Source organism: Danio aesculapii, chromosome 24 (genome assembly GCF_903798145.1).
Source record: "Danio aesculapii chromosome 24, fDanAes4.1, whole genome shotgun sequence".
Taxonomy (NCBI): domain Eukaryota; kingdom Metazoa; phylum Chordata; class Actinopteri; order Cypriniformes; family Danionidae; genus Danio; species Danio aesculapii.
The window spans coordinates 24728295-24747226 of NC_079458.1; the positions used below are offsets into that span (position 1 = coordinate 24728295).

Here is an 18932-nt window from a genome sequence, read left to right on the forward strand (position 1 = left end):
ATTGTGTATATAATCGATTAAATTATTACATCAAAAACAATATTCATGGCATAAATATAAATGAATAGACAGATTAATTGATTTAGGCTATTAGCTAATTTACGCAAATCCACAAATATAACCCACAACGTCTAGAACCTCAAGTAAGTAATTGAAATGGCTGATATATCACATAGAAACAATATATCATTGCATATTTGATGTTCAATGGGGATATATTATCAACAAAAAAAACATGTTGTTTATTTAATAAGGACCATTATTTCATGCTTTCTCATTTCTTCAATAATTCCATTTGTGTATAATTTAATAAAGTATTACGTCAGAGCCACCTAACGGTCCATGACCGGCATATTTTAAACTAATAAGTAAATAAATAAATAAATGACAGAGTATGAATCAAGTGATTCTTGCCCCACCTACAGGTGACGCAGGAAATTAAATATGTCACCTAGCAACAGCAGCAAGCTAAACAGAAACACACTGTCGGTGAAGCACAGGTAACGTAAATTTTGTGCTAATTTATAAAATAAAGTGCTTAACGTTATACATGTTTATATATTTTTTTATATTATTCTCATCTTGTTGGGAGATGTTCTTTCTTCGTTTATGATACATTGTACCTTCTGGCATGTAGTGTGCAGTGTTCGTCGTCTAGATGGGGAAAAAAGTCAAAAAAGAGGCTGAGACATGCCCGAAAGATGTGGTGAGAGCGTATTTCTTGACCCTTGAGATTTTGCATGACTTCCTCGCTATGGCAGACCGTTTTAACATTGAATCAATAAAACATACATGTTTATTTTCATGCTACTAGTACTTCTTTTTTAGATACAATTATCCTTTCTATGAAGTGGTACTAGTAAAGTAAGGCCTACATATTCATTTTATTACAGTGTTTTATTCTTTAGATTCTTGTACTTATACTTTATTTTGCAATAGTACATTTTCAATAACGTTGTACAGTGCTCAGCATAATTGAGTACGCATTAATATTTTAGCCATTTCTCTGTGAATATAGGCAACGTATTTTGATGCATTTCAACAAAGCAGATTTATTAAACAGATAGATTTATTAAGATAATATTTTAGTCACCAAACATATTTAGAAATTAAAAGATAATACAATTAAATTTAAGCTTAAATATTGCACATACAAAAATGCAACCTACAAAATTTCAACAAAATTTTCAATTTTGTTTGCTTCTCCTTGATTTTTCCTCTTTTTAAAATTTGTGTTTAATATTTTTCTATAACATAAATTTGGGTGTACTAGTGTTTGGACCATTATTGTAAGTTATTTTGTTAGATAAGCTCCAGATTTGGCTTCAGTACTGACTAATCTAATGTACATGCACAAATATAATATTGTATAGCTTACTGTTAAAATATGAATTTAAAAGACAAATTTGAGAGGGGTGTACTTATATATGCTGAGCACTATAACTATGCTAGATGCTAGAAAATATTCTTTAGGGACCAGTACTTATTCCTGGATACTACTAAATTTTTTAATATAACAGCATATATTATATAATAGTAGCCTACTACCTTTTATTGGTGCTAGTATTTAATCATTATGTACTTGTGTTATATACTACTAATTTATTGGATACCTTTTAACTATAAAATATATGCTCGTTTTAAATTTTTGCATAATTATTATGTTAGGTAATAGTTCTATTCTAGTACTTAAACATTATGCATATAACTATTAAATATATATTATGACTTATTCGTTTGATATCTTTTGCCATTACTTTAAAAACAGTTTGTTTTAAGGGTTTTTCACCTTTTATTATGAAAGGACAGTAGAGATTTCAGGCAGTAAAGTATTGGGAGCAGAGAGAGGGGAAAGATCAGCAAAGGACCTTGAGCTGGGAATCAAACTCAGGTCACCGTGAGCTCGTCAGTGCAATTGAATATGTCAGGCTATTCACGCCGACACAATTCTTATTTTAAGTACTTTTTTAAGTAACTACATATTTGTTAGTAACAAGTAACAACAAAATAGCTACTAATCACTAAAGAAATAAGTGCAAGTAGTAATAAGAACTAACTGGTTTAGTATTTTGTGATTCACTTTTTTTCCATTTATTTACAGTTATGAGTTGCTTTATAAGACCTTTATCTCTGCTCTGTTGACTTTGCTTGTTACAAAACTCACCTGTGCAGTGTAAAAAATGTTGAGTGTAAATTTTATTGAGATTTTAAAACAATATATTGTATATCAAATAATCTATAGAGAATTAATTCTGTAAAATAACAGAAAAATACTGCCAATTTATTACCATTTTTTGTACTGTAATTAACCACACCGATACAGAATATGTATGACTTCAAATTATGATTAATAATATCAATAAAAGACAGTTTTTTAAACTTTTCAATATCAAAAGTTGTTGGAGGAAAAATCAAGGTCCCATAATGCAATTCAAGAGCATAAACAAAAAAAAAACATCACAAATTATGGAAAACAGTCATTTATGAAGGGCTGTAGCTGGACATATGCCAGAATAATTGGTGGTCCATTCCACTGTGGTAACTCCTGATAAATGGGGAACTAAGCCGAAATATAGTGAGTAATTTACAAATATTTTCATTTTTTTCAGTGTGTCTAAAGTAGTACTACTGCCCTAAATAAATACCAGTACTTCACCAAAAACATACTAAGATCTAAAAAATAGGTACACTCATTTCATGAAAATATGACTTCATATCCTATATTCTAACATTTTAATACAATTCACATATAATCCTTCTAGTTCGACCCTTTACCCATCGAAAGCAAAACTGCAGCAACAGCAGTTCTGATGCTCAGCTCTCCTGAAGAAGAAGTGCTGGCCAAAGCTTGCGAGGCCATCCACAAATTTGCAGAAAAAGGTAACAGTGTCATCTAGTCTTACAAACTGAGGTCATTGAGAATTTTGCAGAGGTAAGTGTCCACTGTGTTCCCTCATGTGGTATTACTTCATTGATTTCTCTCTGTGTGTTTTTGCTGTCTGCTGCTATTTTTAGGTGATGAGAATAAGACTTGTTTGATGTGTTTGGGAGCGATTGAACCCCTTTCTCACCTCATATCTCATGAAGACAAGATTGTGCGCAGGAATGCTGTCATGGCTTTGGCTGTCATGGCTTCTAACAGTACGTAGGGTGTAAAAATAGGCACAGCAAGAAAAATCAAAAGATGTTTAGCAATATAGTACTAATTTTAGTTGTCATATTTGAACAGATGAAGTTAAAAAGCGCTTGAAGTGTCTGGATGTGATACCTGCAATAATCAGCAAACTGTCTCCTGAAGGTACTGCTAAAGCTTCTTCTTTTTTTCATTTTCAAATTGAGTGTGCATTTATCTATCCATGCATCCATCTATAAATTAAAGATAAAGAATGTACCCTTTATTCCCAGTGATGGGTTGCAGCTGGAAGGGCATCCGCTACGTAAAACATATGCTGGATAAGTTGGCTGTTCATTACGCTGTGGCGACCCCTGATTAATAAAGAGACAAAGCCGATAAGAAAATGAATGAATAAATATTCTCTGTATATATATATATATATATATATATATATATATATATATATATATATATATATATATATATATATATATATATATATATATATATATATATATATATATAGTTGAAGTCAGAATTATTAGCCCCCCTGAATTATTAACCCCCCTGTTTATTATTTTCCCCAATTTCTGTTTAACGGAGAGAAGATTTTTTCAACACATTTCTAAACATAATATTTTTAATAACTTATTTCTTATAACTGATTTATTTTATCTTTGCCATGATAACAGTAAATAATATTTTACTTGATATTTTTTCAAAACACTTCGATACAGCTTGAAGTGACATTTAAAGGGTTAACTAGTATAATTAGGTTAACTACGCAGGTTAAGGTAATTAGGCAAGTTGTTGTATAATGATGGTTTGTTCTGTAGCTTTGTTCTAGGTTTGTAGGTTTGTTCTAAAAAAATTAGCTTAAAGGGGCTAATAATTTTGACCTTGAAATGAATTAAAAAAAATTTAAAACTGCTTTTATTCTAGCTGAAATAAAACAAATAACACTTTCTCCAGAAGAAAAACTATGATCAGACCTACTGTGAAAATTTTCTTGATCTGTTAAACATCATTTGGGGAATTTTAAAAAAGAAACAAATTTCAAAGTGGGCTAGTAACTCTGACTTTAACTATATATTTAATAGTTCTTCAAGTACTTCAACTTCAATATATATATATATATATATAAATTGTAAAATTGTGTAATGTTATTCCACTATAAAATAACTGTTAAAAGGTAGTTTATAATAAAATTGTATAAGTTATTCCAGTGAGTTAAAAGATGAATTTTCAGCTTTATTACTCCAGTATTCAAAGTCACATGATCATTCAGAAATCACTCTAATAATAATAATAATAATAATAATAATAATAATAATAATAATAATAATGATAATAATAATAATAATAATAATAATAATAGTAATAATGACTGGAGTAATAATTTCATTTGAAACTGCATACAATAAGTAATAAATAAATATTTAATAAATAAGTATTTAACAATTTTAACAACATTTAATAAATGCCACCTTGATGAACAGAATAATTTTCTTAAAAAAATAAAACATGAAAAAAAACTGACCCCAACTTTTGACTTGTGGTGTACCCTGTATATAATTATCTTTCCTATCCTAGTTAAAATATTAACTATTATAATTTATTGTATTCATATTTATTTTATAAAATATGGTATACAACAGCGGCAACCACAACAACAACAAGCACTAGTAATAACAATAATGGTACATTATATTACATCTATTAATATTTTTATTGTGTAAAAAGTATAATTCTTTTACATCCATCCATCCACCTTAAAAAAGAGGAGGGAGATAAATAATAATAAATAATAAATAATAATAAATACTATTATGATTATACACTAGTAGAATAATATTATTATATATTAAAATATATGATGATTATTATTAGTGATTATTATTATTGTTTATTATTATTATTTAAATTTAAATTAGGCGATGCAGTGACACAGTAGGTTAGTGCTGTCGCCTCACAGTAGGAAGGTTGCTGGTTTGAGCCTCGGCTGGGTCAGTTGGTGTCTCTGTGTGGAGTTTGTATGTTCTCCCTGCGTTCGCGTGGGTTTCCTCCGGGTTCTCCGGTTTCCCCCACAGTCCAAAGACATGTGGTACAGGTGAATTGGGATGTTTCCCAGAGATGGGTTCTGCTGCGTAAAACAGATGCTGGATAAGTTAGCGGTTCATTCCACTGTGCCGACCCCAGATTAATAAAGGGACTAAGCTGAAAAGAAAATGAATGAATGAAAATTTTAATTATTATTTAGATACAACAAAATTATATCACTCTGGGAAAAAAAGTATTTAATAACGTACACATTCTCTGAAAATAAGCCTTGATGTCTAACGCAGTTTTGCTTTATATTTACCTTGCTTTAATTATTTGTATGTAAATGTTTGATTTTTTGTCCACACACCTAACCTGCCACCATCTGTTCCTCAGAGAATGTTATGGTCCATGAATTTGCCACATTGTGTTTGACATCATTGTCAGTGGACTTCTCCTACAAGATCCAGATATTTGACAGCAATGGACTTGAACCTCTTATTCAGCTATTGTCCAGCCCAGATCCAGATGTGAAGAAAAACTCAGTGGAGTGCATCTTTAATCTAGTGCAGGTAAGACAACAGAACAGTCAGAGTCAGTCAGAAAGGCTGCTGTGATTTTAGACTAAAAGACATTTGTCAGAATGGTTTTAATATCGGTTGTGTTTTAAATAACATCATAGATATTTGGTCAGCTTTAAAGGGATAGTTTACACAAAAAGTTGAACAAAAACTTAGGATTTTTTAAGAATGTTTTTAAGTAATTTAATGTTAGTAATTTAATGTTAGAATGTTTTGTAATTTAAGAACTAATTATTTTTTCTTACTATAGATGTCAGTGGTTACCAGTTTCTAACATTCTTCAAAATATCTTTTTTTTTGTTCAACGAAAAAAAGTTTGGAACTGTTTAGGAGATTTTTGGTGAACTGTGCCTTTAAAAGCAGAATTCTTTGTATTCCAGAAGGACACATTTCAAATCAATTATTTGTGCTCTCTGTGTAAACTCAGGACGTCCAGAATAGAGCGGCTGTGCAGCGTCTGAATGGACTCCCTCCACTTCTGGACCTGCTGCGCTCAGAGTTCCCAGTCATTCAGCAACTTGCACTGCGCACTATAGAGAAAATCACTACTGACACCGAAACCTGTGTGGCCTTCAGGAATGTACAGGGCTTTGAGAGAATCCTGGAGGTTGTGGCGATGAAAGTAGGCTAATTATACTCATCTCAATTATTCATATGAACACTTTTCAAATCCGCTCCTTAGTCACATACATTACTAGTAAAATCCTACGTCTGCATGCAGGTTAAGGACCATTTAAGCAATTCAGTGGAAATCATGAAGCATGTGATTGGCAGATGTGTTTTATCTTGCCCGACAGGAGTTTAGTGACCTGCATGAAATGGCTCTCAGGGTCATCTTGAACTGTCTGGAGGACACTCAGTCCATGCAGCTTTTTCAGACGATGGGGGGCCTGGAACAACTACTGCAGTGTGTTGGCACATCCACAGTGGCTGAAGTGCAGGCAAATGCAGTCAAAGCAGTAGCCAAGATGGCACAGAGCAGTATGTTCACAGAAAAATCTTTTTTGACAAATGACTATTTGTGTCTTATACACTATCACGCAAAAATTATGTCATATTTAGCCCATATCAATATATATAGGATAATTATTTTTTAAATAATTATTATAAGGCAAACTGATTAGCCCTACGGTTAAATTTTAGGTAACACTTTATTTTGATGGTCCCTACAGCCCATTTTGTTGACTAAAAGTTAATATTATTTGACTAAAAGCCAATTACTAATCATTTGAGTATCAGTAGACTGTCTGCTTAATATGTGCTGATACTGCTCCTTTAACAGACATTTAACAGACTATAAGAAACTTTGCAAGTACATGTCAACTTACACTAACCCTAACCCTAACCCCAACCTAACAGTCTACTTATAATCGATTGAGAATTAGTTGGCATATAGATGCAGTGTAACTTAACTTCAACAAATACGTCAAAATAAAGTGATACCAAATTTCCCAAGTGCTTTCAATAGATTTTTCAACACATTTTAAACATAATGCTAATATACATGTAATATTAGCTAGCTTCTTTTGTCTTTGCCGTAATGACAGTACAAATATTTTGCTAGTTATTTTGCAAGATATTAGTATTACAGCTTAAAGTTCCATTTAAAGGCTAAACTACTGTAGGTTAATTAGATTAATTAGGCAAGTTAGGTTTATTAGGCAAATCATTAGACAACAGCAGTTTGTTCTATAGCCAATCAAAACAATGTTTTGTTGTCTTGCTAATGTCAAGTTGTCGTGACAAAGACAAAACAGGTTATGATTTATTTATGTCAATTTGTCCAACAACAAACAATGTCAACTTTGCCTTTAAACGGACATAACTGAGCAAATGACATAAAATAACAGTTGTCATAAGCATGCATAAAATCTCATTTTATGGAAAGGCATCCGCTTCGTAAAACATGTGCTGGATAAGTTGGCGGTTCATTCCACTGTGACGACCCCGGATTAATAAAGGGACTAAGCCGAAAAAAAAATTAATGAATGAATATTCAAATGAATGATTATAAAGGTTTCATATATAAAGGTTTTGTCTTATAAACACCCCTTCTAGGACCAATTCTTAAGGGGATAATAATATTGACCTCAACTTTTATTTACGTGTTTTTACCTTTTACCTGAATTAATACCTTAAAACTAGATAATTAGCAATATTTAAATTTTATTTATATTTTTATGGTACATAAACTGCCTCAAGAATCTAATGTACACTTATCTCCAAGGTACCTAAGGTGTGATTTATACACTTTAAATTCCTTTTTACAAGATTATATATGTTAAATCTTAACAGAATGTATTATTAACTTAGAATGACATATTGGTTTATCAAGAGTACATAATTGTACTAACATTCCCTCCTTTAAAAGGGGGTATTTTAGTACTAGTCTAGGGGCACATGAGTGTAGTTTTCAGGTGTATATCCTTGGTTACATGCTAATAGAACATTGTCTGCACATTTTGTCTTAAAGGGATAGTTCACCCAAAAATTTCGATTCAGAAATTAATTACTCACTTTCATGTCTTTCCGATCCCCTGAGACCTTTGTTTATCTTCAGAGCACAGCACATTAAATATTTAGATGAAATCCAAGAGCTCCATCATCCTCAAATGACTCAAATCATTCAAAATGACATCCAAAAAAGTCCAATTGTCTTGTGGACCAATTGGAATATTGTAAAACTAAAAGAATAAATTTGTGTGCCCATAAAAAGCTCTGTGCACTGATGTGCACCCTGGATGCCCATGTGTGACTTCCTTTGAGGTATACCTTAGCAGCACGGCATGCATAAAGAGCACAGCAGTACTGTGAACACGTGCCCTATACTGACACTGAGGAGAAAATGTTGAACCATTGAAATAATAATAATAATAATAATAATAATAATGATAGTAATAATAATAATAATAATAATAATAATAATAATAATAATAATAATAATGATAGTAATAATAATAGTAATAATAATAATAATAATAATAATAATAATAATAATAATAATAATAATAATAATAATAATAATGCGCTTTTCTCAGTGCCAAAGCACTAACAGAGATACAAGGCAAACAAAGCAGAACAATAAAAACAGTTAAAAAATATAAAGACCACAATAAAATATGAACGATTCAAAACAATTAGATGATAAAATTACCAAAATTAATCAATCTAAGTTAAAAGCAACGGTAAAAAGGTGAGTCTTAATAAGTTTCTTAAAACATTCCAGAGAAACAGCATTCCTGATGCTGGTCGGTAGGTCATTCCATAACTTAGGCGCACTGTGCGAAAAAGCACGACCACCCATAGTCTTCAGTTTACAGCGTGGCTGATACAGCAAGATTGCAGATGAAGAACGAAGACTGCGGGTGGGAGTGACCAGAGTTACCAGGTCACAAATGTAGTCAAGTGCTAGCCCATGCACTGCTTTGTATGTTAAAATCAGAGTCTTAAAATCAATACGTGTTTTAACAGGAAGCCAGGGAAGTATGTGTTAAAACCCGTGCAGCAGAATTTTGAATGTACTGTAAACGTCTCAGAGAGCTTGCTGATAGGCCCCCGAAGAGTGAGTTACAGAAGTCAAGACGTGATGTGATAAAGGCATGGATAAGCCTTTCCGCATCAGGCCGTGATAAAAAAAGGTCTAATCCACGCAACGTTACGTAGGTGAAAGAAGGCTATTTTAGTCAAGTGTTTGAAGTGTGAGTTAAAACTAAGCTGTGCATCAATCAATAAGCACCCTAAGTCTGCGCACCTGGGTAGAGGGAGACACTTGAAGATCACCAACAGAGAGTTTAAAATCATTACATTCGTTAACATTGGTAGGAGTGCCAATTAGTAGAACCTCTGTTTAAGAACTGTTTAATTTGAGCTCTATTGTAGACATGTGGTCTGTATTGAGGATATTTTTTGGTAGCTTTCTGAATGAGTCGGGTCTGTTACTTTCTATGGAGGATGAAGGAGATCTCAGACTTCACCTAAAATAACTTCATTTGTATTCCAAAGACCAGACCGTCTCAGGGCTTTGTGGCATGAGGGTGAGTAATTAATAGCAGAATATAAATGCATTGGTGAATTATCATTTTAACACTGTATAATGGTAGAAATTGTTCTTTCAAAAAGAGATTTTACAGTATAATTTTCTCTTTTATTTACAATTTTTTTCTGTCATAAAGGTGAGAACAGAAAAATTCTGCATGAGCGGAACATAGAAAAAACTCTCACTGACCTTCTCATGCAGGAGAATGAAAGTGTACGCATGGCTGTGTGCCAGGCTGTGGCAACAGTGAGTCAAAACCTCTCCAGCAGAGACACATTCAGATGTCTGGGTAATTGCATTTACATCAAGTTTCCAGACTTGTTTTATTTCCCTTTTCAATTCAGTTAACATTATCACCCTTTTTGTATCATTCAATTGCTTGTATGCATTTCAGATGCAATCAGACCCATCGTGCAGCTTCTGAACAGTGAAGGAAGTGAATTAAGAACGGCCGCAGCAGAGGCCTTGTCCAGCCTGACCAACAGCAACAATCTCAATGCTTAGTGAGTCATTATTAGGCCCACACACAATCTGTGCCCACAGAAATGTAGTTTTGAGATGTACATCCCTGGTTACATGCTATTGGTATATTCTCTATACATTTGTCTTAAAAGTAGGGGATCTGCCTAAATGCTAACCAATTAGCATAATATGCTTGAAACACAATCCCTTCCCATATCCCTGCTGTCCAAAGCCATGCCACCTGAAATCACGAACGCACTCAATAAAGATGACAGAGACCCACTAGATGATGTCATTCACCAGTTGGAAAACTTTATAGTACTTTATTATACTACAATTCTGAACGGTAAACAGTATTATATCTAGCACGTTTTCGGTTGCTTTGCCCTAAAGCGATTACTGTATGCTTAGTGCTTGGCCAGCGGGGTGCAGGAATTACACTTATTGCTAAGCCATAATTACATGCTATTTTAGACTGAATATTCAAAGTAGCATGGTAAACAATATAAGGAGCGCGTCACAGGTTGTCATTGTTCAACAATTAACCAATGTGAATATAAAACCAACTTCAGCTCAGTAAAGCAGGCTAGGCAGAATATTAGGTGCTATTTACTTATGTTTTGTTGTAAAACTAAATAAAAATCTACATTTTCAATGCTGTAAAAAGTCCCTTATGTTTTAAAACATTACCATAGTGTCGTCCTTTCTCCAGCATGCAAAAGTAACTCCAATATTGATTCAGGATTTTTAAAATGTTTGATTCAGCATTTGCCGATGTCTGCACGTGCACGCGCTAATGGTGGATCTGCGAAAACAGAGGTGCGCAGATGTACAAATCTACATTTGTTGACATACAGTTTGGGCTACTTATCAGAATTTTGGAAATTATAGGTCTGACAATTTTTAATTGGATGAATATCTTTTAGTTTTATGCCTTACCCAGAATATAAAAATACATATAAATTCATTTAGATCATTTACTTTATTCATTACTATTGAAATGTGAAGAGACTTTCAACCAGCACAACAAAACATGTTTCTGAAGACAATCACCTACTGTAATTTTAAAGGATAGTTCACCCAAAAATATCAATTCTGTTATTAATTACTAACCTTTATGTTTTTTCAATCCCCTGAGACATTAGTTCATCTTCAAAGCACAAATTAAGTAATTTTAGGTGAAATCAAAATCCAGAAAGATACCAAAAAACATCCTTAAAACAGTCAACGTGCCTTCAGTGGTTTAATCAGAATATTATGAAGCTGCAAGATTAAGAGCTCTGCACACTTTTGGAAGTGAATTAAGAAAGGCTGCAGCAGAGGCCTTGATTAACCTGACCAAAAGCAACAATCTTAATGCTTAGTGAGTCATTTTTAGACCCACACAGAATTTGTGCTTGCAGAAATCATTGAGTCTATTTATTTACTTATGTAAATGTGTGTAAATATATATTTATTCAGTTTTTATATTGATTTAAGTAATATTACTGAAGGTATGGGAAGGTTTATGTACAATCCAGTTTATAAATTAAGATTTTCTGTCTTTTATATTATTATTTATATTATATATATTACACGAGAGACTTCCTATAGCTTTGTTTACTAAAAATGTATTTGCATGGTAAACATTAAATAATTTGTTTTTAATTTTATGTATTATGTCATAGGTCTCAAACTCAATTCCCCGAGGGCCGCAGCTCTGCACGGTTTTGCTCCAACCCTAATTGAACACAGCTGATCAAACTAATCAAGGTGTTCAAGACTACTAGACACTACTAGATCAGCTGTGTTTGATTAGGGTTGAAGCAAAAGTTTGAGACCTATGTATTAAGGCTTTAGTCTGGTGGCACGGTGGCTCAGAGGTTAGCACTGTCGCCTCACAGCAAGAAGGTCACTGGTTTGAGTGGAGTTTTGTGTGGAGTTTGCATGTTCTCCCCGTGTTCGTGTGGGTTTCCTCCGGGTGCTCCGGTTTCCCCCACAGTCCAAAGACATGCGCTATAGGTGAATTGGGTAAACAAAATTGGCTTTAGTGTATGTGTGTGTGAATGTAAAAGTGTTTCCCAGTACTGGGTTGCGGCTAGAAGGGCATTTGCTGTGAAAAACATATGCTGGAATAGTTGGCGGTTCATTCCGCTGTGGTCACCCCTAATAAATAAGGAACTAAGCTGAATGAATGAATGAAAGTTTTAAGTCACTATACTCATTCTGCATAAATCTGTAGATTCTTTCCTAAAGTCTGTGCAGAAATGGCCAAAAAGTCTTCAGATTTGGTCAGGCCCTGGTCAAGATTATATAGTGCAGAATGACACTTTTCACCTTTCTTTGTCCCCGTTTTCAGTGCTATATACGATGCAGAAGGAGACAGGCTGTTGGTGCGACAGCTGCAAGACAGCTGCACTGGAGCAGCTGTGCATGCGGCATCGGCCTTGACAAACATGGCATCGCAGGAGGATCTGCGTAAAAGCATTCTGTCCCATGAAGCCATGCCAGCATTGGTGGAGCTGCTTCACTCCACTGATAACAACATTCTCATCAGTGCAACGCAGGCTGTGGCTTCACTGACCTGTGATGCAGAGGCCAGGCAGGAGGTAACAAGCAGTGCACTGCACAAAGAGTCCATTTCAAAGGTCTACACAATCACCACAGCTTATCAGCTAACTGAGCGCTGGACAAACACACTTTTTTCTGGGTCAGGGGTGTGAAGGGCGTAAATGGATATTGTTATGCAGTGCATTATGTGTCATTTCTGGTGATTGTTTTGCTGTTTTCTTTACATGCAGCTGAGAAATGTTGGAGGGCTGTCGGCTTTAGTTCAGCTGCTCAAATCGATCAATGCTGAAATTCGCAGAAATGCTTCCTGGGCAATTAGTGTGTGTGCAAACGATGAAATAACAGCCCTAGAATTGTGCAATGTCGGGTAAGTATGAGAGAGATTTTTACAGTTAAAAGTCACTAAAATCTTCTTTCTCATTCTGATGCTTAATTTATTAGGAAAATTTGTCCAAAAATGAAAATTCTGACCTCATTCTCTCACCCTATATTTCTAAACCTTTATGAGTTTCATTCCTCTGTTGAACTCAAAAGAAGATATTCTGAAGAAAGCTGGAAGCTTTCAACAAATAACTTTCATAGTAGGCTGTTTGTTTTTCCTGCTATAGAAGTCAATATAGGTTTTCAGCTTTCTCCAAATATCTTCTTTTGTGTTCAACAGGATAAAGAAACTCAAAAAGGTTTGGAACTATATCCAGGTGAGTAAAGAGTGAGTAAATTTTTAATTTTAGGTGAATCCCTTTAAATTTCAGCAGATCATCTTGAACATGAAATGCTACCATGTGATGATTAGAATCAAACATTAAATGTACCTAATAAAATGGCCACTGTATAACACTTTAGCATGTGCATCAGCCTTTTATTTGAACATTAAAAAAGGATTCTTACCAGGACGTTGACCACATATGGAGAATGAACTGTGAAAATAAAACCAGAAGATGGCAGCAGATCACAAGTGCCAAACATGTTGAAGAAAATGCATTCTTTCATACGGTCTTCTTCCTCTTGGTAATGTGATATTAAATATGGTAACTGATATTATTCTGTCAAATCTATCTAATCACAATAATTCTTTTTTGTATTTAATTAAATATTAGTTTTTATATAATCTGAACTATTCTTAAGCATCTGTTGTACTGCTATTGATTTGCTATTCATTTTAAATCAATCAAAAGCAATAAAACAAATGCCAACATCATATAAGAATAGTTAATAATTAAAACAATCAAACTTTCCCTAATTTCATATTACTGCAAACGATAACTGGGAAATGCAGTGTAATAATACTCCTACAAATAAAGTTCTAAAATAGGCTTAATTTTGTTAGTCTCTCTCTTTTTGGGGCAATTACAGTGCAAAATCACATGCACATAAGTATTCACAGCCTTTGCTCAATACTTTGTTGATGCAACTTTTGACAGCCTCAAGTCTTTTTGAATATGATGCCACAAGCTTGGTACACATGTCTTTGGGAATGTTTGCCTATTCCTCTTTGCAGTACCTCTCAAGCTCTATCAGGTTGGATGGGAAGCGACCGTGTACAGCCATTTTCAGATCTCTCCAGAGATGTTCAATAGGATTTAGGTCTGGGCTCTGGCTGGGCCACTCAAGGACATTCACCGAGTTGTTGTGAAGCCACTCCATTGATATTTTGGCGGTGTGCTTTGGGTCATTGTCCTGCTGGAAGATGAACCGTCACCCCTGTGTTAGGTTAAGAGCATTCTGTAGCAGGTTTTCATTCAGGATGTCTCTGTACATTGCTGCAAACATCTCAAGAATGATCAGTGGAAACAGAATGTACCTGAGCTCAAGCTTCACAGCAAAGGCTGTGAATACTGATGTACATGTGATTTTTCAGGTTTTTTATTTTTAATAAATTTCATAAAATCTTTTTTTCACATTGTCATTATGGGGTATTGTGTGTAGAATTTTGAGGAAATACATGAATTTAATCCTTTTTGGAATAAGGCTGTAACATAAAAAAATTTGGAAAAGTAAAGCCCTATGAATACTTTCTGGATGCACTGTATATTCCTGACAGTTTTTGAGAGATTCATTCTGTTAGGTGTTCCAGCTCTTAACGGGTCAGCTCATTGATTGTTCAGTCATTTGGCATTGTTCTCATCAATCTTACAGAGCTCTAGAGATCCTCCAGGAAATCAACCTGTCATCACATCGTAGCAACAAATTCAGTCAGCTGGCACTACAGAAGCTTATGGACAGCAATCTATCGTTGAAGTATAGTTTGACTGGACACCTGTCATCCAGCGATATTACCACTGATGGCTTCTATGACCCTGGACAGGTCTGAATGTGAACATTTCTCAAGAGCAAAACTAAATCTTCAATCTCAAAGGCTGCACAAATCAATCAGTCACTCTCTTTTCTCTTGTTTTGTCTTCCTCCTGTAGATAAGAATGGGTCATCAGTTCCCTGTATTAGAGGATATATCAAAACAAGTGGTCAACCAGCATCGAGCCACTATTGCCGTTAATGGGAATCCTCAGAATCAGTATGTTAAGGCCAAGGGTCAAAAACTACTTTATCACACAAAACTTGCACAAAACATTGTACCAGACAACTTCTCAAATATGACCCCGGACCACTAAACAAGTCTTATTTTTGCCAGTAGCCTAAAATACAATGTGTATGGGTCCAAATTGATTTTCCTTTTATACCAAAAATCATTCAAATGTTCTATGAAGATATTTTAAAAATGTCCTACAGTAAATATATCAAAACTCAATTTCTGATTAGTAATGTTCATTGATAAGCACTTCATTTGGAAAGGGAATTTCTCAGTATTTACATTTTTTTACACAGATTTGATATTAAAATAGTTATATCTCTGCCGAGATGTATGTGTGTATATATATATATATATATATATATATATATATATATATATATATATATATATATATATATATATATATATTCATTCATTTTCTTTTCAACTTAGTCCCTTTATTAATCCGGGGTCGCCACAGCGAAATGAACCACCAACTTATCCAGCACATGTTTTACGCAGCGGATGCCCTTCCAGCTGCAACCCATCTCTGGGAAACATCCATACACACTCGCTCACACTCATACACTATGGACAATTTAGCCTTCCCAATTCACCTGTACCGCATGTTTTGGACTGTGGGGGAAACCGGAGCACCCGGAGGAAACCCACGTGAAGGCAGGGAGAACATGCAAACTCCACACAGAAATGCCAACTGACCCAGCCGAGGCTCAAACCAGTGACCTTCTTGCTTGCTGTGAGGCGACAGCACTACCTACTGTGCCACTGTCTCACCCTATATATATATATATATATATATATATATATATATATATATATATATATATATATATATATTAAATATAGCATGGGACAGTGGCTCAGTAGTTAGCTGCATAAAAAAACATATGCTGGAATAGTTGGTGTTTCATTCCGTTGTGGCAACCTCTGAAATCGGAAAATCGGATATCAGGTTTTTACAAATCTCAATAAAAAAACTACACTAATGATAGACTGTAATCCAGGATCAAAAATAGTGCTAAATTTGTGTATTTCAAGTCATTTTTGGGCATTTTTAATCAAACATCTTTTTTGACCAGTATTTAGATCTCTTCCCTAATCTCATTTTAGAGAGAAAACAAGTTCTTTGTGGAGAATAAAGGCTTTCAGAGGCCGTCCTATTCCACAGCATTAGTTCTCCAGCAGCACACTTGAATATTAAATACCTCTGTTGCGCAACAGATAGATGTAGATAGATGGATTTCCCCCCTGGGGGAGGGAAATTCTTTTGCCTGCATTGGCTCGAGAAGCTTGCCTAGAGCTTCCACAGGAGAATTGGGAATGCTGCCACTGAGGCTCAAGCAACCCAATTTATGCTTAATACAAGTTAATTGCATTTAAAGATTCTTAATTACAAACAGAACATTACTTGACCGCTTTTATATTTTTGTGTTTGTTTTGATCTTGGCGTTTGTGGACAGAGTTCTAGACATCAATGCCAAGTGAACACAAAGGTTATTTGATTCAGAGCTCTAGGATATGTTTGTGAAGGAGTTTATTTTTTGTCCATACTGGAAGTTAAAGGAAAAGCCATCCAATATGTATCTGACTAAGGAGAGATGAAGATCTTGGAGGATTTTGTAATCCAAGTGTGTGGGGCTTTGATGGTCCAAAATCTAGCCTACATATGGAAAGTTTTCAGCTAAAATTGTTTATGTGTAAAGAATTCATATTAATGAATTTTTTCTGAAAATGAAACTTGTTAGTTGTGTGAATTATTTTTAAGTGACTTAAACGTGCGATCACATTCAAGAAATTAAGGTCAATTGTCATAGTGGTTGAATCTCACGGATCGCACAAATTCCTATCATACATATTTTTTCTATAAATTAGACTGATAGTTTGACCCAATCCTGGAATATTTTCCTCCAAATTCTCCATTTATGTATAATACCAAAAATAATAAGTCAATTTTTATTTTTGTTTAATCTTTTTAAGTATAAAAATACCTCATCATTTATTCTACTTTAGATTTATTACCAAAGGACCAGAGGAAGGTAAGCAAGACAGTCCAACAGAAACTCCCTCCTCCTCTGTTTTGAGCGGCAAAAGAAGCAGCAAAACACCAAGGTTTGTGTGTGTAAGCTGTGTATATTTATAAATGGGTTTCCTGTAAACCATTTTCCTGGACTCATCTTTCTTTTTTTTTCAAGTAAAACAAAGGCAAAAGGTCACAAAGAGGAAGATGAGAAAAAGAAAGAAGAGGATGAGTGTAAACCACAGCAAGAGATGATGGTGGAAGAAACGTGGAGTTTGCCGTATGATGCTGCATTTCACAATCTTGTCAAAGAGGCTGCAGAATCCATAATGCCACTTCAGGATGAGGTCAAAATGTATACAGCTTTGGCCATGTGAGTTTTTCATCATCCCATATTTATCATCCACATGGCTGAAATATGACAAATGATGTGAGTTTCTCTTAGGTTAGTATGTGATGCAATGGGCGGTCGGGTTGAGCCACAGAAGCTTCATGACTTTCTGTGGGAGCTCCACATTAGCGAGCTGAAGTTTGAAGCCTGTTCCAACATCGTTCTCATTGGAAAGATTAAAAAGGGCACATACTTTCACAGAGCATTACTTTTTAAGGTAATGTATGCATACTTGTGTGCTATCCCAGCAGGCACCCAATGTCATAAGACATTAATATTAGGTTAGACTTAGGTCGTGACGTCAGGTGACCAAAATTCAATGTCTAGCCAGCGTCTAAGGACAATGTTTTTTTGACATCCAATAACGTTGATATTTAGTTGATTTTAGGTTGTGTTAGAAAGTGACCAAAATCCAACGTTGAACCAACATCTTAAACGTCATTTTGACGTCAAATACTGACATTTATTTGTCAGGGATGCTACCAAAATCCAACGTCTGATAAACGTCATAGTGGTAACGTCCACACAATGTCAAGCTGTAACATCATTAGACTTTAATATTTGGTTGATTTAAGGTTGGACATTGACTTCAGCCTGACATTGAGTTCTGACATCAACCCAATTTTCATTTCCAAACAAAATGCCATGTCCTCAAGACATTGGGGTACAACATCTATCTGACATGTTGACGTCCTGTGCCTGCTGGGATTTGGCAGGATCTTTCTGCCTGACTGTGTATAAAAATGACCTGACACTGACTTACATTTAAATTTGAACTACAAATGATGTCTCCATAAAGATGGCGGTTGAAAAACAAATGCTGCTTCAGTTACAACAGATGACTTTAGACAGTTGTTTTTAACAGATTAATTTCAATTCGTTTTAGGTTCTTGCTGACCGGATTGGGCTGAGCTGTAGTCTCATCAGAGGAGAATACAACCGTGCCTGGAATGAAATTCTCATTATGGGTCCAAAGAAAACTTATGGTTATTCTCAGCCTGAAAGCTATATCATAGACCTCATGCATCAACCTGGAAACCTCATAAAAAGCAACTCACAAGCAGCCCTAATATATCAGACCATTTAATGCAGATATGTTTTGTGTGTGTGTTTGTCTATAGGGAAACTAAGAGGGGTGGGATAAAGTCAATAATTTGACAATATATAAATTATACTCTGTAAAACGAAATTTGAATTAAATCCAAATAAA

The 18932-nt window shown here is 34.5% G+C and overlaps 1 protein-coding gene across 1 annotated transcript; it reads left to right on the forward strand.

Annotated features, from left to right (window-relative positions):
* Nucleotides 1–634: 634 nt before the first annotated feature.
* armc3 (armadillo repeat containing 3) lies at nucleotides 635–18906 on the forward strand. Its single transcript, XM_056450762.1, has 17 exons — nucleotides 635–706; nucleotides 2763–2880; nucleotides 3016–3141; nucleotides 3230–3298; nucleotides 5552–5727; nucleotides 6164–6358; nucleotides 6534–6717; nucleotides 9909–10061; nucleotides 10167–10275; nucleotides 12573–12822; nucleotides 13015–13151; nucleotides 14921–15089; nucleotides 15196–15296; nucleotides 17325–17423; nucleotides 17507–17704; nucleotides 17777–17939; nucleotides 18609–18906. Exons 1-17 carry the CDS (start codon nucleotides 659–661, stop codon nucleotides 18807–18809), a joined length of 2496 nt encoding a protein of 831 aa, XP_056306737.1. The 5' UTR covers nucleotides 635–658; the 3' UTR covers nucleotides 18810–18906.
* The last annotated feature ends 26 nt before the right edge of the window (nucleotides 18907–18932 follow it).

Coding starts and splice junctions, on each gene's coding strand:
- armc3 (XM_056450762.1), top strand. CDS start 659: ATGGGGAAAAAAGTCAAAAAAGAGGCTGAGACATGCCCGAAAGATGTG. Junction 15,090..15,195: donor GCTTCTATGACCCTGGACAG/GTCTGAATGTGA, acceptor TTCCTCCTGTAG/ATAAGAATGGGTCATCAGTT. Junction 15,297..17,324: donor AATGGGAATCCTCAGAATCA/GTATGTTAAGGC, acceptor ATTCTACTTTAG/ATTTATTACCAAAGGACCAG.